The 15,087-nt window shown below is 39.6% G+C and overlaps 1 protein-coding gene and 1 long non-coding RNA gene across 3 annotated transcripts in view; one reads left to right on the forward strand and one right to left on the reverse strand.

The window, feature by feature from the left end:
* The window catches only part of LOC133569315 (uncharacterized), a 28,697-nt gene extending 27,823 nt beyond the window's left edge, over window positions 1-874 (forward strand). Inside the window, exon 3 of the long non-coding RNA XR_009809793.1 lies at window positions 294-874. This is a non-coding gene — a long non-coding RNA (uncharacterized LOC133569315). The remainder of the gene's footprint in view (window positions 1-293) is intronic.
* cnksr2a (connector enhancer of kinase suppressor of Ras 2a) overlaps window positions 1-15,087 on the reverse strand; it is a 100,893-nt gene that overhangs the window by 22,123 nt on the left and 63,683 nt on the right. For both annotated transcript variants that reach the window (XM_061921547.1, XM_061921548.1), the window contains exons 15-21: window positions 11,647-11,822; window positions 9,355-9,428; window positions 9,218-9,289; window positions 9,065-9,132; window positions 5,155-5,252; window positions 2,842-3,063; window positions 275-416 (exon numbers count right to left, since the gene is read on the reverse strand). In XM_061921547.1, the coding sequence (XP_061777531.1) occupies window positions 275-416; window positions 2,842-3,063; window positions 5,155-5,252; window positions 9,065-9,132; window positions 9,218-9,289; window positions 9,355-9,428; window positions 11,647-11,822 (852 nt within the window). The remainder of the gene's footprint in view (window positions 1-274; window positions 417-2,841; window positions 3,064-5,154; window positions 5,253-9,064; window positions 9,133-9,217; window positions 9,290-9,354; window positions 9,429-11,646; window positions 11,823-15,087) is intronic.

The following is a 15,087-nucleotide window of genomic DNA, read 5'->3' on the forward strand; positions in this document are numbered from 1 at the left end:
TTATATATATACTGTATATTTATGAAATATATATGAAATACTCGAGTTGGTGAATTATATGCCACCCCTCTTAACCACGCCCCCCGCCCCGACCACGCCTCCGCCCCACCCCCCACCCCCGACCACGCTCCCCCACTCCCCACCTCCCGAAATCGGAGGTCTCAAGGTTGGCAAGTATGTATAAGACCTTACTTAGCATTCTCTGCACATATATTTTTTGAGTGGGAAAACAATTATAAAAATGCTGCAAATAAAGTGAAGCTGCTTGTGTTACCGAGCGGTCCTGTTTGCAGGTAATGGAGTCCAGCTTCCGTCAGCGGCGTTTCGATCAAGTCCTGCCAGGATCGTCTCTGAGACGAGGACGATCGACCAGGGGACCCGGTGTCGCTGCTGCCCCCTGCTGGACTGGAACGGTACTACAGGGGGGGAAAGTAACGGGTAAAATGTCAAAAATCTTTTTTTTTGTCCTGTCAGGCAAAACATATTGTTGATGTACATGCCCATATTTGCTGAACAAATTCACTTTAAAAAAGAGAAGTGTGGTATACTTCTCTTGTTGCCTTATTTGTATTTGACTTTTTCAAATTGATTTATGTCAGGGGTCGGCAACCCGCGGCTCCGGAACCTTATGCGGCTCTTTGATCACTCTGATGTGGCTCAGCTGCTAAATTGCCAACCCTAACGATTATTCCGAGAGGTTTCCGGATTTTAGTGCCTCTCTCAGAAACACCTGGGGATAAAATTCTCCAATTATCACCTGGACTTCAATAATAAGGGTGTGCAGTGATGGCAATGCCTTTAACCTCCTCTACAACATGTTGTCGCGCCCGCTTTTACACCACGCGATCTGCGTGCCGACTGACCACATTTTATATTCAGCCTCTGTTAACTCACGAAAGTGACTGCAACGCATACTTAGTCAACAGCCTTACAGGTTACACTTAGGGTTGTAATATAAACAACTTTAACACTCTTACTAATATGCGCCACACTGTGAATCCACACCAACAAGAATGACACATTTCGGGAGAACATCTGCACTGTAACACAACATAAACACAACAGAACAAATACCCAGAATCCCATGCATCCATAACTCTTCTGGGCTACATTATACACCCCCGCTGGCACCAAACACCGCCGCCCCCAACCCCGCCCACCTCGACCGATGCACGGAGGGGGTGGGGGGATTTGGTACTAGCAGGGGTGTATAATGTGGCCCGGAAGAGTAGGGATGCATGGGATTCTGGGTATTTGTTTTTTGTGTTTATGTTGTGTTACAGTGCCGATGTTCTCCCGAAATGTGTTTGTCATTCTTGTTTGGTGTGGGTTCACAGTGTGGCGCATATTAGTAATAGTGTTAAAGTTGTTTAAACGGGCACTCTCAGTGTGACCTGTACGGCTGTTAAACAAGTATGCCTTGCAATCGTTTGCGTGCGTCTGCAGAAGTGTCATACGACATGTGGCAAGCTGATTGAACGTGTTTTAGAGGGGGTCAAAGGCAGCGCCATCATAGTATGCCCTTATTATTGATGATCCAAGGAAATCCTGCAAACATTCGTGAGAATAGTTGACCTGACATTCCGTAGTCTTTCGGAATATTCGGGAGGGTTGGCAAGTGTGATGCTGTCAAGCGGCATCCATATAAAACTTGCGGGCCCCACTATCATTAAATTTTTATATTAAGGTACAAGCTGCGTGTCTGAGACCACTGGCTTATACATAGCACAAAGTAAAAAAAACTCTGTATGCAGTGTTATTTCATTTTAAATTTCAAAAGAGTTTTGTGGCTCCCATTGTTTTCTTTATTTTGTGAAACGGGTCAAAATGGCTCTTTGAGTGGTAAAGTTTGCCGACCCCTGATTTATATTAATGTTTGGCACAGTAGGAGGGCATAGAAAGAGAAAAAAAGGAAGACACAAGGAGAATGTGCAGGGACAAGAGGAGAAGAAGACAGGAAGACAACAACAACAATAACAGCAACAAAAACAAAACAGCATCATCAAATAGGATATGTACAAATATGATACGAAAAGTGATAGCAAAGAAGTGAACTTAATATTATTAACACAGTAATGACAATGAACATTATTGCACTACAAATGGAGCAATAAAATACCAATAGAAATAGCACTATAGATAATGAATATTAACAATAATTACCTCTATTATCAACAATACAACAAAATGTCAGAATTCAACAAGCCTTCAGGCTGCACAGTGGATCAGTGGTTTGCATGATGGCCTCACAGCCAGAAGATTGAGGGTTTGGGTTTCTCTGTGTTCCTCCCACATTTCGAAATTAGGGTATGTAGAAACTCAACATGTTCTAATGGCCTGAATATTTGCTTGTTCATTTTTTTCTACTCAGTGTAGCCCGCCTCTCGTCTGACTCCAGCTCACGGAGGACCCTAATGAAGACAAGCTGTACAGAAAAGGAACAGATCACGCATCTGTCATGTAGATAAAAAATGCACTGCAGCTAATAATTATGTTCTTTTTTTTCCCTGCTGCTGGGATCCATGATGTTATAACAAAACTCAATAATTCCTGACAGCAGTTGAGCTAAAAATGTAAACTTTGTCCTGAGGTCGCCTTTGCAGCAAAATTGCTGTTATTTAGCAAGGAATTAACATCACAAAGAATTAATGTAATCATCAAAATGTGTGTAATTAGGGCAAATTAGGACAAATACGTTTGAGTGCGCGTCAGCTTCGAAGCTTCCCTTCACCCTCAAAAGCTCACATTAATATCTCTTTGTCGTGCTTTTGTGCTATTTTATCACATATGCCTGAAAGGAACAGAAAATTGGTGAGTTACTACACTGTTCACCCTACACACCTCCACAGGGTCACAACGGTACGGCACGTCGCTGCTGCTGCTGCCGCCCGGCCTCCTGCTGCTGTGCGTGGTGCCGCTCACCATAGGGCCGGGGTGGTACTGCGGTTCGGCGGACGCCGCCGCAGAGGGCTCTCCGCAGAGAAAGTCCTCCTGGGACGAGCGGGAACGGGACGTCTCGGTGGAAGACAGTCGAGTAGTACGGCCTTCTAAGTAAGTGCTCATCTAAAAGGGAAGACATTTTTTGGGTTCCTTAAAAATTGCTATTTATTGACATTTAAAATAAATGAGCGAGTAGCATTAGAAATCTACAAACCCCGTTTCCATAGGAGTTGGGAAATTGTGTTAGATGTAAATATAAACAGAATACAATGATTTGCAAATCCTTTTCAACCCATATTCAGTTGAATGCACTACAAAGACAAGATATTTGATGTTCAAACTCATAAAATTTTTTTTTTTTTTGCAAATAATAATTATCTTAGAATTTCATGTCTACAACACGTGCCAAAGTAGTTGGGAAAGGACATGTTCACCACTGTGTTACATCACCCTTTCTTTCAACAACACTCAATAAACGTTTGGGAACTGAGGAGACACATTTTTTAAGCTTCTCAGGTGGAATTCTTTCCCATTACTGCTTGATGTACTGCTTAAGTTGTTCAACAGTCCAGGGTCTCTGTTGACGTATTTTAGGCTTCAAAATTTTCAGTGGGAGACAGGTCTGGACTATAGGCAGGCCAGTGTAGTACGATGTTGTAACACGTGGTGTGGCATTGTCTTGCTGAAATAAGCAGGGGCGTTGCTTGAAGGGCAATATATGTTGCTCCAAAACTTGTATGTACCTTTCAGCATTGATGGTGCCTTCGCAGATGTGTAAGTTACACATGCCTTGGGCACTAATTCACACCTATACCATCACAGATGCTGGCTTTTAATAGACTCAAGAACTCCTTTGTCCCACACGCCATTAGACTGTACAACTCCTCTTTGGGACGGGGGGCGGGGGGTATTAGGATGACAGGGGATGCAAAACATTAACAGTGTGATACGTTTTCATAACATGGTCACTACTGCCTACTTCGTCTTGTTATATTCTTATTTTACTGTTATATTGTTATTCCCATTGTTTTTATTATTGTTGTAATATTTCTCTATTTTGTTTCCTTTTAAACCCCCATTATTTACTTTTTACTTTTTTTTTTTTTAATTGATTTCAACTCTGTACACTGCTGCTGGAATTTTAATTTTCCTGAAGGAACTCTCCTGAAGGAATCAATAAAGTACTATCTATCTATCTATTTTGAACTTTGCGCCTATAACAATCCGGATGGTTCTTTTCCTTTTTGTTCCCGAGGACACAAATGTCCATAGTTTCCAAAAACAATTTGAAATGTGGACTCGTCAGACCACAGAACACTTTTCCACTTTGCATCAGTCCATCTTAGATGATCTTGGGCCCAGAGAAGCCGGCGGCGTTTCTGGATGTTGTTGATAAATGGCTTTTGCTTTGTATAGTAGAGCTTTAACTTGCACTTACAGATGCAAACTTTATTTAGTGACAATGGTCTTCTGAAGTCTTCCTGAGTCCATTTAGTGATATCCTTTAGAGATTGATGTCGGTTTTTGATACAGTGCCGTCTGAGGGATCGAAGGTCACGGTCATTCACCGTTGGTTTCCGGCCATGCCGCTTACGTGGAGTGATTTCTCCAGATTCTCTGCACCTTTTGATGATGTTATGGACCGTAGATGTTGAAATCCTTAAATTTCTTGCAATTGCACTTTGAGAAACGTTGTTCTTAAACTGTTTGACTATTTGCTCATGCAGTTGTGGACAAAGGGGCGCACATTTTTGGAAAGCTGTTTTTATACCCAATCATGGCACCCACCTGTTCCCAATTAGCCTGCACACCTCTGGGATGTTCCAAGTAAATACTTGATGAGCATTCCTCAACTTTATCAGTATTTATTGCCACCCTTCCCAACTTCTTTGTCAAATGTAGCTGGCATCAAATTCTAAAATGAATGATTATTTGCAAAAAAAGAAATTTTTATCAGTTTGAACATCAAATATGTTGTCTTTGTAGCATATTCAACTGAATATGGGTTGAAAATGATTTGCAAATCATTGTATTCCGTTTATATTTACATCTAACACAATTTCCCAACTCATATGGAAACGGGGTTTGTAATTAAGCTTGACCCCTCCCTGCAGGGGGAACAAGCTAAGTTTAAAATGCAAGCGTAGGTTGCAGAAGAGCATATCTTGGCCTACTCGGCAGTACCGTATGTTCTCGTGTGTGCTCGTGACTCACTGATGGGGGCCGTGGGTAGGTATCATATGGAGGTGGCGGGCTGTCCTGTTTGGGGCTGGAGGTGGCGTCATCCTCATGCTCACTCTCGCTCCAGTAATCTGCAGGGAAAACCCACGCACATACTGTTGGATGAGTACTTCATAAAAACCTAAGCTGTTTTTAATGCCCAATTGTCTGTCAAATCATGCCAATGTTAAAGTGAAGGACACTCAAATGTGTTGTGCTTCACTGTCTGCCACATAGTGGCTCTTCTGATAACTGCAGCGTCGCTTTGTTGCTCATCACAACTTATCAGGAAGGGCTCGCAGGAAACGTGCGACTCTCTATTTTACTGAAATGTTGTAAGACTAGACAGATATAGTGAGACATATATCAAATACAGCCACATTTTCTCATCACTGAATAAAGAAAAAATAAACGAGAATAGAGGTTCCACCTTGAAATCCTTTTTGCTTATTAAAACCCACAAAAATCAATCCAGATGTGTTAAAGACATCCTAAGAATACCCGAAGAATATCATGAATAAGTAAGTCGCCAGCTTTACTTTTTGTTATTTGTATTAGTGTAATAGCTGCTTGTTCAGTAAAATTTGACTTTTTTCCTCATGAAAACCAATTACCCTTTATTGTATTATATTTCTATCATATCACATAACATATTTACTCATAAAGTAATACTTCAATTCAAAGGGCAAGTGTGTTTTTTTGAGGAATTTTGCCTATCATTCACAATACTTATGTAAGACAAGAACACATGTCTGTCCTTTTTTATGCATTCTAATGCGTAAATAAACATTAGCAAAAGTCAGCTAACAACAGAAGTGAAGGGAGTCGCTCTTATCCTCGTACAGAGTGATCTAAATAACATCCAAAACGTTTATCAAAGTTGCATATACTGTACACTGTGGACGTTTACATGTAATGTAGTAACAGGCACATTCATTATAAAATGTAATAAGTTTGTAATCTGCTCATAAGAGACCACAACGACTACTTTGGGACAAATGATGATCCACAACCTTAAATGTTTGAGGCTCATATAAAGGGGTTGAGCTGCAAGCTTTAGAAAATAAGTGATAAGCAGATCTGGCAAGTAGCACTATTGCTAAGGGCTTAACAAAAAATACAAACGATAAACATAATAAAACAATCTCTTATTGTACAATGTCTGCTCTCACTGTGATGCCGACAAATGGAATGTTTATATTTTTCTGTTAAGATGAAGGATTAATCACAAAATGAATATAAATGAAAAAGCGTCTTTTTCTGTCTTTCCCGCTATCTCCGGGTCTAATTTGAATGTAAGTGAAAGCCATTATTTATAATCCAAAATTAATGTTTACAAACTAAGAGGCAATCCAGGGGATCACCAGCTCAAAATGCCAATAGCTGCATAAAAGCTAGTTAGCTCTCTGCGATCACCGTTCTGCTAAAGTAGTTCCTCTGCGTTATCGCTTATAATAACAATATCGCTATTACTTGGTTAATATTGAGGTCACGAGATGTAAAAGGAGTATTGATCGTGGTTTTTAGGTGTTTTTAGAAGACTTGATGGGCACAATAGACTACTCCAATTAGTTAGCCATTTCGTACTTGCTGTATATTACACGTAATTGACAGAATGACGCCAGTCGATTGCCTGGCAACTACAGGCTTAAATGATAGTGACAAGATTAACACAGGTGCGTGAGTCCTAAACAAATCAGGTGTGAGTCCAAATGAGTACAGGTGAAACTAATGAGTTGTCATGGAAACTAAAACAAACCAGGGTGCGCAAAAACAGGAACTAATGGAGTCAAAAACTAAACAGAATATAACTAAACAAAACATGACCACTAGACATGACAATAATGTATTAAAAAAAGAAGAACATCATTGTGAAAGACAGGCAAAATTCCCCAAAAAGTGCAGTTGCCCTTTGAGAGGGCCTTAACTTAAAAGTGTTTTGAGATAACAGCTGTTTCTTGGCAAGACTTTCAACCATCCCCGCCATTAGGTGGCGTAACCAATGTCACAATGAACACCGTAGAATCCGCCCAAAACATCTGTTCTTGCTCGCATTAGTTTATAGCTAGAAATGGACATAACTTTGTTTTTCAACTATGGGAAGGAAGAAAGTGAGTGTGAAGGACAGTGCAGAGAAGAAGTAGATGATCTTCAATGAACTAAAGACATGACAGGGCGTGTCGCCAACTCGGCAAAGCAATTTGACTGTATCATTGCTAGTGAAGTGTAAAGTGAGGTGACTTACATTTATATAGTGCTTTTCTCTAGTGACTCAAAGCGCGTTACATAGTGAATCCTAATATCTAAGTTACATTTAAACCAGTCTGGGTGGCACTGGGAGCAGCTGGGTAAAGTGTCTTGCCCAAGGACACAACAGCAGTGACTAGGATGGTGGAAGCGGGAATCGAACCTGGAACCCTCAAGTTGCTGGCACGGCCACTCTACCAACCGAGCTATGCCACCCTGCACTATACTGAAGCAGAATGAGTCTAATTTCAGCGACGAATGTTAAAATACTATTCAAACGTGGGGAATTTATTCATGAAAATATGGAAAAACTGCTGATGGTGTGTTTGATGGAGGAACAGTTGGAAGGAGATACCGTAAAAGTGAAGTGAATTATATAAAAGACTTATAAAAGTCCACTCTCCAAGGTAAATGCTATACATTACTATTACTAGGGGTGTGGGAAAAAATCGATTCGAATTTGTATCGCGATTCTCATGTTGTGCGATTCAGGATAGATTTCCATTTTTTTTTAAATCGCTTTAATTTTTATTTTTTTAATCAATCCAACAAAACAATTCTATAAAAATTCAATCCAATTCCAAAACCAAACCTGACCCAGCAACACTCAGAACTGCAATAAACAGAGCAATTGAGAGGAGACACAAACACGACACAGAACAAACCAAAGGTAGTGAAACTAAAATGAATATTATCAACAACAGTAACAATATTAGTTATAATTTCAGCATAGCAGTGATTAAAAATCCCTCAGTGTCATTAGACATTTACAAAAATAAAAATAAAAATAAAAGAACGATAGTGTCACAGTGGCTTACACTTGCATCGCATCTCATAAGCTTGACAACACACTATGTCCAATATTTTCGCATAGATAAAATAAGTCATATTTTTGGTTCGTTTAATAGTTAAAACAAATTTACATCATTGCAATCAGTTGATAAAACATTGTCCTTTACAATTATAAAAGCTTTTTACAAAAATCTACTACTCTGCTTGCATGTCAGCAGACTAGGGTAGATCCTGCTGAAATCCTATGTATTGAATAAATAGAGAATACTTTTAAATCGGGAAAAATATAGTTGTTGAATCGAGAATCGTGTTGAGTTGAAAAAAAAATGGTATTTGAATCGAATTGTGACCCCAAGAATCGATATTGAATCGAATCGGGGGACACCCAAAGATTCGCAGCTCTAACTATTACAATTTAACAAAAAATATTGTAGTTGTTTGTACTAAAGTCAAATGAATAGTTTATATAAAATATTTCTTATATAAAAGTTTTTTTTTTGGAAAAGCGGATTACATGTAATAAGTGTGCTGTTTTTTTGGTGCCAACCATTGATACATTGAATTCAATTCATTTCAGTGGGAGATGTTGACTTGAGATACAAGTGCCCATTTAGCTCGTAAGTTGAGGTACTACTGCATAGCACCGTATATCTTTCAGAAGCACGGTACTATTGTCAAATCTTTTGTCATGTAATATTGTGAGCCATATTTAATTTTATTTTTAGAAAAAACAACGGGACCAATAAATTCCACCCCTTTCTCCAAGATTTTCAACTTTTTGCCCTGCGAATTTTTAAGATTTGTCCACTTAGTGTCACATAATCGGAACGCTGTCCTTTTATCAATCAAGTTGCTAAACTCTAACCTTGCTCCTGGCGTATCCTCTCTCGCTCTGCGTAGCCCACAGCGGCCATATTGAGTCGACTCAGCCACCTGCAAGGGGCATACACGGAAGAACATTTAGGACGAGAAGACAACACACGCGCACGTCAATAAAGACGGGGGTTTGGGAGGGTACCTGTTCATGTCGTCCACTCCATCTGCTGCAAAGAAGAAGCTCTTGACTTTGGGGTGACACGCTTTAAAAGCACTGGAAAGCACACGATACACAGATTAAAACACACTTGTGAACAAACATGCAAAATGGGTACTTACTACTTCTTGCGGCATTCACTGGCGCGGTCGATTTTAAACTCTGGAAGACTGACAAAGCCCTCTGCTTTCTCATCCTGCACACAAAAGGGGGCATCTCATGAGATGACGTAGAGAACACACACACAATTTGCACTAAAAAACACATTCTCGTTTTTACATCACTCTTCTAAACTTGCTGCAGACTGTCCAGGGCATGTCCCATGAGTCATATTCGAACAAAAGGTTCGATGACAGTGCCTTTGAGCGCTTTTTAAACAACCTGCACTGCTTCCCTTAAGCGGCAGCCAGCACCTACTAAGTGAAGGGTGAGCATAAAGTAACGATCGGCCCCGATATTTGATGTATCGGTCTTTTTTTAATATATTTTTTTACAACTACAACATATCTCCATAAGCAGACCCAACATCCATCCATCCATCCTTATGCCCTTTGGGGTCGCGGGGGGCGCTGGTGCCTATCTCAGCTACAATCGGTCGGAAGGAGGGATTACACCCTGGACAAGTCTCCACCTCATCGCAGGGCCAACACAGATAGACAGACAACATTCACACTCACATTCACACACTAGGGCCAATTTAGTGTTGCCAATCAACCTATCCCCAGGTGCATGTCTTTGGAAGTGGGAGGAAGCCGGAGTACCCGGAGGGAACCCACGCAGTCATGGGGAGAACATGCAAACTCCACACAGAAAGATCTGTGGAAGAAAAACCTTTTTTTAAAGTAATACAGACATTTTTTAGAGTTGTTTTTCAATTTTATAGAAGAATTGTAGAACTGGCACCCAATGTTATCAAAAAAGAATCGAGAATCAATTTTAAATCAAATCCTTACCCCCAAGAATTGAATCGAATCGAATCATGTAGTGCCCAAATATTCACAGCCCTAATTATTATACATGTATAATGCAAAACAGGCAGCAGCTCACACATTCTCATACTTTCTGTAACATCCAGGAAGAAATGATGTCAACCAGCTTGAAAAATGGCTCCCTTATGATCTACGTGACGGAGCCCAGAATAATTTTTATTTACATGCTTCTCACAAGGAAACCCTACAGTGTTTTAAATCCATAAACTGCTATAAAATCGTATAAAATTAAGTAGATGGCAAGTCATTGTGATGTAGAGAAATCCCATATTTTCTATTTTGAAAGGCAAATGTCGGTGTTTCTTTTAAACATACATGATAAAGTTGTCTGTGAAATCCCCTACTTTTTTTCGGTGCTAAATTAATTACAACATTAGTGCTGCACAAAACAATGTCTCTACTGGTCTGACAAAAAAAGTTAAAAACACTTGAAGTCTTGTCCAGGGTGTACACCGCCTTCTGCCCGATTTTAGCTGAGATAGGCACCAGCGCCCCCCGCGACCTCAAAGGGAATAAGTGGTATAAAATGGATGTATGGATGGATGAAGTCTTGTCCAGCTCTACCGTCCAAAGGCAAAACCCAGTAACTCAATTTTGGTCAAAACTGAGCTGATAATAATTTTGGAGTTCCTAGGTGATATGCTTTACATTAGTGTATGCGATATTGTAATTTGTTCCGTAAGTAAGCTGTTACGCGCATGGCAGGACCTAGCAACTACCACATAACCGCGTAGATACAACAGAAAAACCTAGTATCTCAAGGGACCAATCGGAGCTTCTTTGTCAGGCGCCTTATTGTCTTTAATGAGACATTTGCACGAAAGGGGGCCGACGGTCAACCTGGTTATGTGATATTATGGCACGAGGGGATATTTGGAAGATTGGCCCAAGACGTTGCAAGCACCTTCATTAAATGTATTGTTCTTGATTCTTCCCCTTGCATATACTCTTTTGGGCAGATAACTGTGGAGGTCAAAATAAAAACTGGACGCAGTACACGGCTCTTGCCCAATGTGCAAACGCAGAATGGGGCCCACCCGAGATTGTGATAAAATATCTGGAGAAAGGGCACACACGTTAATGAGAGCAGATTCAATCCATGGCTCAATCGGCAAGAAAATGAAAGCTCAAGAAAACATCTATACGTTTGATGACTTTGTAGATCTTTGTAAGACAGCATCAAGAAAGATTGGTTTTCCTTTGTTTTCTCAAAATCAGCTAGAAGTGAGTTACTAAGTTTTGCCTTTGGACGGGAGAGCTGACGTACGACAGTCTTGTTGAGCTAACTTTTACAACAAATGTATATCGGCTCCCAATATCTGTTATTGGCCTCCTTGATTACTAATAATCGGTGTCGACCCTGAAAAAAACGTATCGGTTGATCTCGAGTAAGCCGAGTGGTTCTAATAATACAAAATGATATACCTCTTCGTTGATGTACCAGTAGAGACAGTTGTCCTTCAGAACAAACCAGTACTTCTTCCATTTATGAGAAAAGTAACCCTTGGCGTCTCTCTTCCGCCACAGCCAGCCCTCGCAGTCACCTCGGCCCAGCGCCTTGCAGGAAACACGCCTGCGACTCAGGGCGGCCAAACTTCGTCCTGAAACAACAACAAAAAAAACCTTACATTAGCACTTAAATAAAATCTAGAACCTGGCAGCAGATCTGACTCTGCACTGCAGTAAGCTAAGATGTGTTTAAAATAGGAGGGGTAAAAAAAAAAAAAATTCTGCAGACTGTAAGAGTGCGGACTCATTTTTCACAGCGGGCTCCTCGTTAAAGCCTGTGGCCGACCGAGATCCAATATTCTATTTATTTTAGAGGAACACAGTATAACTCAATACGGGCAAAAACAGCAATTAGTTTACACAGGGCAATGTTCTCTCAATGGCCATTGAGAGGAACAAAAGCCTTTATAACAGGGGTGTCCAAAATGCGGCCCGGGGGCCATTTGCGGCCCGTGGGTTATTCTTTAACGGCCCCACGGCACATTTTAAGAATACAATTGAAAAAAATTAAAAACATAAAAAGTGGTATCATCATCATCATCATCATCATCATCATTTATTTTTATTCCTTTCATGAAAATGCATATTTACAAGCCACGTACAATTGACACTTTCATTGTTTTTTTTGTTTTTTTTTCTTATACATTTCCATGATCAGAAAGGAGCAGATGGAAGAATAATATTCTTATATTTATCTGCCCCTTTTTTTTAACACAAATAACAGTATTTTAGATGACTTTATAACTGTTCCCTCCACCAACACCCAAACTCCAACATACTTTTCCATTTTCCTTTAAGCACTTTCACAATGACACGTCCAATTTAAATCAAAACTCAGTTTGATATAATTTCAGTTTTCTCTTTTTATAACTCTTTTTAAATACAAAGATATTCTTACAGCTCTTGTAAGTCTTTGTTTAGAGAATTCCATGCTTTCACACCAACAACAGACAAGCACATTTGTTTCAAATTTGTTCAAAATGTCAAGTTGTCACGTAGCAGCTGCATGATGAGGGTGGAGTCCTTGTAGCTCTCCTCGCTCAAAAAAAGCTAACAAAATAGTAATAATAATAAAAAAAGCTAAATAGTGAACAGTTAAAGATACAGTGATACAGAAAAATCTAAAACTATGGTGAAATGTAACAAGAAATTGTTGCAATGCTTACTCTTATAACACAAAACTGCCATGCAGGCTGTTTATTTCTTTGAAAAAATAATAATGAATCAAAATCAATGTCATTTTGAATAATTTACCTATTCAAGGCTCCGATTATGTCACAAGAAATAATCCACTTTGAGACATTTTTTTGGGGAAAATGTTGCATATTTTGTGTTTTGCCATATAAAAAAACTGAGCCGTTTTTTTTTTTTTAAAGAAGGCCCTAAAATAAACAAAAAACATAAACAACAATAAAACTAATAATTGACGGACAGATCTGAAGTTGATATCGAGATTATTGTGCTAAAAGTAAACGGTAAAAAAAAATATATATATTTTTTTTAACACTTTGAGTAGGACACATTTTTTTATCCCCAATTATTTTACTGTGATTTGTTTTTAAGTGTCATTTCTCAAAAAATAATAATGAATCAAAATCCAAAATTAAAGGACTACTGAAACCCACTACTATCGACCACGCAGTCTGATAGTTTATATATCAATGATGAAATCCTAACATTGCAGCACATGCCAATACGGCCTTTTTAGTTTACTAAATTGCAATTTTAAATTTCCCGGGAGTTTCTTGTTGAAAACGTCGCGGAATGATGATGTATACGCATGACGTCACCAACTGTGAGGAAATATTAGCGCTCCGCACACACACAGCTAAAAGTCGACTGCTTTAACCGCATAATTATACAGTATTTTGGACATCTGTGTTGCTGAATCTATTGCAATGTGTTCATTTAATAATGGAGACAATAAAGAACAATGCTGTTGGTGGAAAGCGATGGATTCCAGCTGTCTTTAGCACCGAGACCCAGCCGGCGTTTCTTTGTTTGTTGTGAAAGCAGAGCGGTCAAGCGAACATGTTTTCTCTACGTCAACCAGCATGTTTTTGGATGGGAAAATTGTGATATATATCTTACCGAAGACATCCGTGGATTATTCGTCATTCTGCAGCAGCTGTGAGCTTGGCTCCTCGGCTTCTCTCTGAGACACAGTGTGTTCAACCTCGAGGTATGTCTTTACAATCTTTACTTTACAATCTTTAAAATCTCACTAAAACACTATTAAAACAATAAGCAGATAAGGGATCCTCCAGAATTATCCTAGTACATGTGTCTAATTACATCTGAAACGGTCACACTGCCGTTGCCTGGAGCTGTCGCTATTTTTTTTTTTCTAGTCCATCGCTATCATTATCCTCAAACACGAATCTTTAATCCTCGCTCAAATTAATGGGGAAATTGTCGCTTTCTCGGTCAGAATCGCTCGCGCTGCTGGCGTCCATGATTGTAATCAATGGATGGATGTGAGGAGTCCGACAATCTGTGACGTCACGCGCACTACTTCCGGGAAAGGCAGGGCTTTTTTAAGAGCGACCAAAAGTTGCGAGCTTTATCATCTATTTTCTCTACTAAATCCTTTCAGCAAAAATATGGCAATATCGCGAAATTATCATGAATGACACATAAAATGGACCTGCTATCCCCGTTTGAATAAGAAAATCTCATTTCAGTAGGCCTTTAAGGCTCCAATTATTATATAATCTCAAATAGTCCACCTAAAAAAATGTTATTGGGTGAAAATATTGCATATTGTTGATCTAGAGATTTAAAACTTGAATAATAATAAAAATAATAATACTGAATAATGACACATTTTTATTTATTTTTTTGACCAAAACCCTCTGGGGTCCTCGGGATCATAACTGTCAGGATCAAATACCATGAGACATTATACAGACACAGAAACAAAGAGTAGAAGACAAACCAGTGATTGCTTTTGTAACTGGAGCAAGTTATCAGTTACAGGCTCCTAAATTACTCTGAAAACTTTCTCCACTCTCCTCGCCTTTTAATTCATTTGGGGGCCCTACAGTACAAACACACACACACACACCTGCACTAGAGGAGGGGGTGGGGGGGCATGTTGGATACCTAACACCTGTGGTGAGAACTTAACACATGCAAATACAGAGAACAAACAATATAGCAAATTCCTGCATTGCTCTGTACCATCTGCCAATTCCTCTTTGGAATGTGGGTAGGTCAACCTAATTTCAATCTAATGCAAAGTTTCATTTCTGCTTGTCTACACAATGCACAAACAATCATATTTTAATAAAATGAAATAACTTCCATCCATCCATCATCTTCCGCTTATCCAAGGTCGGGTCGCGGGGGCAACAG

Source organism: Nerophis ophidion, linkage group LG15, assembly GCF_033978795.1.
Source record: "Nerophis ophidion isolate RoL-2023_Sa linkage group LG15, RoL_Noph_v1.0, whole genome shotgun sequence".
Lineage (NCBI taxonomy): Eukaryota > Metazoa > Chordata > Actinopteri > Syngnathiformes > Syngnathidae > Nerophis > Nerophis ophidion.